Source organism: Lepidothrix coronata, unplaced genomic scaffold (genome assembly GCF_001604755.1).
Source record: "Lepidothrix coronata isolate B3197 unplaced genomic scaffold, Lepidothrix_coronata-1.0 Scaffold189, whole genome shotgun sequence".
Lineage (NCBI taxonomy): Eukaryota > Metazoa > Chordata > Aves > Passeriformes > Pipridae > Lepidothrix > Lepidothrix coronata.
Genome location: NW_016690369.1, coordinates 1,644,433 through 1,648,438, shown reverse-complemented (window position 1 = coordinate 1,648,438; position 4,006 = coordinate 1,644,433). Strand labels below are relative to the sequence as shown.

The 4,006-nt window shown below is 53.1% G+C and overlaps 1 protein-coding gene across 1 annotated transcript in view; it reads right to left on the bottom strand.

The window, feature by feature from the left end:
- Positions 1 to 2,605: 2,605 nt before the first annotated feature.
- The window catches only part of FBXW8 (F-box and WD repeat domain containing 8), a 57,580-nt gene continuing 56,179 nt past the window's right edge, over positions 2,606 to 4,006 (bottom strand). The window contains exon 9 of the mRNA XM_017831319.1: positions 2,606 to 3,462. Within this exon, the coding sequence (XP_017686808.1) occupies positions 3,273 to 3,462 (190 nt within the window). The 3' untranslated portion in view covers positions 2,606 to 3,272. The remainder of the gene's footprint in view (positions 3,463 to 4,006) is intronic.

Sequence of the window (4,006 nt, the reverse complement as noted above, 5' to 3'; positions counted from 1 at the left end):
CATCCACAGAAGGTGGAAATGAGTGGCCAAACGTCACTGGAAGACAAGAGGGGGCAGAGAGGGCAAAGCCAAGTGTTTTTTGCACCACCTGGGCACATTGGCACCACACATCCACCCCTCCCTGACAGCAGCTGGAACAGGGACTGACAGAGGTGGGCAGGGGCAGCAGAGCAGAGGCCGAGTGGGAAAGGCCACAGGGTGGGAGGGGAAGGTGCTGCTCGAGGCAGAGACCCCTGTAGTCCCTCTCTGCACAGAGAGCACCCACTGCTCCTCTCCCACCACTCCTCAGCACCAGGAGAGGGATGGCAGCCCCCAAAATGCTGGAATCACCCTTCCCCCACTGCCAAGGTCACCAAACAGAGGCAAAAAGCACTTTCTGGGGGCCTTTGCTGGTGGGTTGGCCCCAGAATGAGTGGAGGGGCAGCTGGGGATTTTCCAGGGCGGATTTTGCAGCACAGCTGAGCACGTCCTACCCTGTCCTTCCCGTTGTGCTGAGCACCCTGCGGTCACAGCTCCGGGGCTGGGCACAGACAGCTCCCCTTTGATCTCGGATTCCCTTTGGAGCAGAGATCCTTCTCAGGAGGGAACAGACACCTCTTTTTAGCTGAGGGTCACTGTCACCAACAATAGACACCAGCAGTTGTTCTTGAGGCTTTTTCCCCCCTGAACTATTTCCTGCTCGGATGCCTTTGGATTTTTAGCTGTCCCCGATTACCCAGCCTGGCTGAGGGTCACCAGGCTGGCACATGAGCCCAGTGTGAGCCTCCACCTTCAGCCCAGCCCCTGCCACGTCAGTCCAACCTGGCCCAGCATGTCCTGACTGCAGCTCCTCAACTCCAGGAGCCAAAACCAGCAGAGATGTCCCTTCCCAGTGACCACCCTTGTCTGACACAACTCTGGGCTCAGCTTTGCCCTCACAACCTGCACTGGGCACCAGGAGTCCCCAGATGGGAAGCCCAAAGGTGGCATCACTCCCCACAAACACAGGATGGTGGCTCCATTCCTGCTCTTGAAATTAAGGAAGAGGCTCCATCTAAATGTCCCCCGAGCCCAGCCTGAGCAGCCCAGGCCGTGTTTGCTCCACTCCAGCACCACTCCAGCACCCAGGGAAGTGGGACAACAGCCCTTTTCACAAACCACAATTCAGCTCCCCACAGGGATACTCTCCAGCAGCCTGAGTGCCCTCATTTGCACTAGGAATGCCAGTTAAATGCACACACCACCTTCTGCTGTGCTGCAACCTCCTCAGTGAATTCCAGACACAGGGAAAACAGACCCAAAGGACCACCCTGGGACCCACCCGGAGGAGCTGCACCCAGAGCATGAAACAAGGAAAGAGGGAATTCCTTTCCCCACTGGAGGTGACACAAGCCTCCCAGGATCAGGATGGGTTGGTGACCAAAGAATTGGTGACTTGCTCTGCCTAAGGAAGCAAACATTCCACAGGTAGTGCTGCAAAACATCCCCCTCCCGTCGGCTCAAGGATGGGGCAGTGCAGGAGGACAGGGAGAAGGAGGGAGCAGGAATGTGCAGGTGGACTCCAGGAAAAGGGCTTGGACACCTGGGCACAGCACCAACTTATCTGGTCCTTGCAGCAGGGAGAGCAAGAGAGAACAAAGCTGTCCTGAGATAACAGAGCAAGATAAGGAGGGTCAGAGTGGGAACAAGCCAAGGGCTGGGGCAAGGAGGGAGGAGAACAACATGGAAACTCTCTCTGCTCAGCACAGTGGGAGTCACAAGGCTGAAGTAACCCCCCAAAATCATTTATGCTGCAGAAATTTGTCAGGTTTCTGCAGAACTCTCATCCCAACTGTGTATCCGTGACACTGCTTGATCTTCCAGGAATGGAGGGAGGGAGCTGGCTTCCCAGAAAGAAGAAGAAAAAAAAAAAGAGAGACCAAAGCTTTATGAAAGATCAAATTTATTGGTCAGATAGAATGACTTTGCCTCTTGCACTGCTTGTTATCCATCACAAGGAAAAAGCCAAGTGTTAAAAATCAAAACCATGAGAAATTTGGCTTAGGGGTCATGGAAAACCACCCCAAGGCAAAGAAGGAAAAGCTGCTCTCCAGGTAGGAGGGCAGCAGGAAGCTCTCCAGTGACTGGAGAAAGGTTGAAGTGACAGCCCAGCCCCTCTCCTGCAGGTTTGGGCACATTCCTTCACCCCTCCCTGGCACTTTTACATCCATTCCATTAATCCAGTAAAAAAGATGTTAAGTTAAAACTTAACCTCAGCTGAACCAGAATTGGCACGGCTTTGGTTTGCACCAGTAGGTTTCCAAGGGCAAATCACAACCACAGAACCGTTTTAAAGGAGTAAAACAGATCCAGGGCTGGGGCTCTTGTTCTACAAACTGGTTTTCCCTGTGTCAGTGCAGCCTGGGTTTAAGGTGAGTGCACCTACAGCCCGGGGGCTTCTCAACCCAGGCAGGGGCACTGTGCCCAGCTCATCCCTTGTGTTTCAGGATCAATTCCCAGTTTGGAAGCATCAGAAAACCCTCCCTGATCCAGCAAAGAACACACCTGAGCCATGGCAGCCCTTTGTTCCAGTGCAGGGGGCTGGTTCACCCTGAAAGACTCAGGAACAAAACTCCAGAGACACGTGTACGCAGACAATTAAAAAATATTTAATCCAGAATTTTAGAGGATTTAAAAAAATAATTCATTTTAAAATCATTCTGATGTGTGTGGCCTGCTGAGTTCCCAAGCATCCACTCTGGCCTGGGGCCAACCTTCCCTTCCCTCTCTCCATCATCCTCCCCTCTCCCAACCTTTTGTGCATGGTCCTGTTCCTTGACACATTCCAGTGCATTCCAAGGAAAACAAGCACGAGCAGCTCATTACCAGGACAGAGATACCAAACATGTGGCTCAGCAACATGCTTCCCCCAAGTTCCTGGTGGGTTTTTGCCCCCTCTCAGGGCAGGCAGGAGCTCCTGAGTGTGCTCCCACCTCTCACACTGTGCCCCTCCGGCTTCCTGACCGTGTCCCTCTGCCCAGGTGGGACCAGCAGCATCCTTCCCACAGGCAGCAGGGTTTTGGTTCACCCTGCAGTGTGATGTTCCCCTTCATCTTCACTCTCCCCTCCAGCAGGGTGGACCCCTGAGCAGCACCACATTTCAGTGACACGCTCCAGGGCAGCCTTGAACTCTTTGGGTTCATATCTCCACGTTCTGGCGAATCCCAGCCCGTTGTCCCACAGCCAACACCCCCTCTGAGGTGCTTGTCCCACGTGGATGTTGTCCTGCCTGGCCCCCAGCAGCTCAGGAGTCCCTAAATGCTGTCATAGGGCGTGGCCAGGCCGATGTTGTAGTTGTAGCCCGTGAGCTCGTCGTAGGACGAGCGGCAGATGGGGAGGACACTGTCCCCTGCCAGCTGCTCCCCTGAGAACTCGTAGGAGTAAATGATCCCTCGATACCTGCACGGAACACAACCAGGACACACCCCTGAACCTTCATCACATCCCAGGGAAAGGAATTATCACCATAAAGGATCGTCCCAGTTCAAGAACTCGGTGCTTCGGGAGCTGCTATAAAACCCCTTCCCTCCTGCACTAGTCACAGTTTAACAGAGAACATCCCTCCTGCCTCCTTCCAGGGACCCAGCAAGCCCTGGGAATGAATCATTCCCTCCAGCACTGCAGAGACATGACTGTCATCTGCTGAAACATCTCCAGCCTGCTCAGGACGGGGGCAGACGAGCCCGTTGTCGTTTGATAGTTCAATCACACACGGAGCAGCCCGAGATGCAAATACCAAAACCTGCAGTTTAAATACCAGTAGTTTTCCTTCAGGAGGAGATATCACTGCTAATATTTAGAGCATGGAAAAGGCTGCATTCCCTCTCTGGCTTCAGTGGCCTTTATGTTCCCCCGCTGAGAAAGAAATGCATTTTTTCGTGCTGAAAGAAAATAAAGAGCCAATTCCTCCCTTGTTTTGAAAACCTTATCCTTAAACTTTTTTTTTTTTTTTTTTTAAGATGCTTTACCTCCTCTGTTCCTGCTCTGG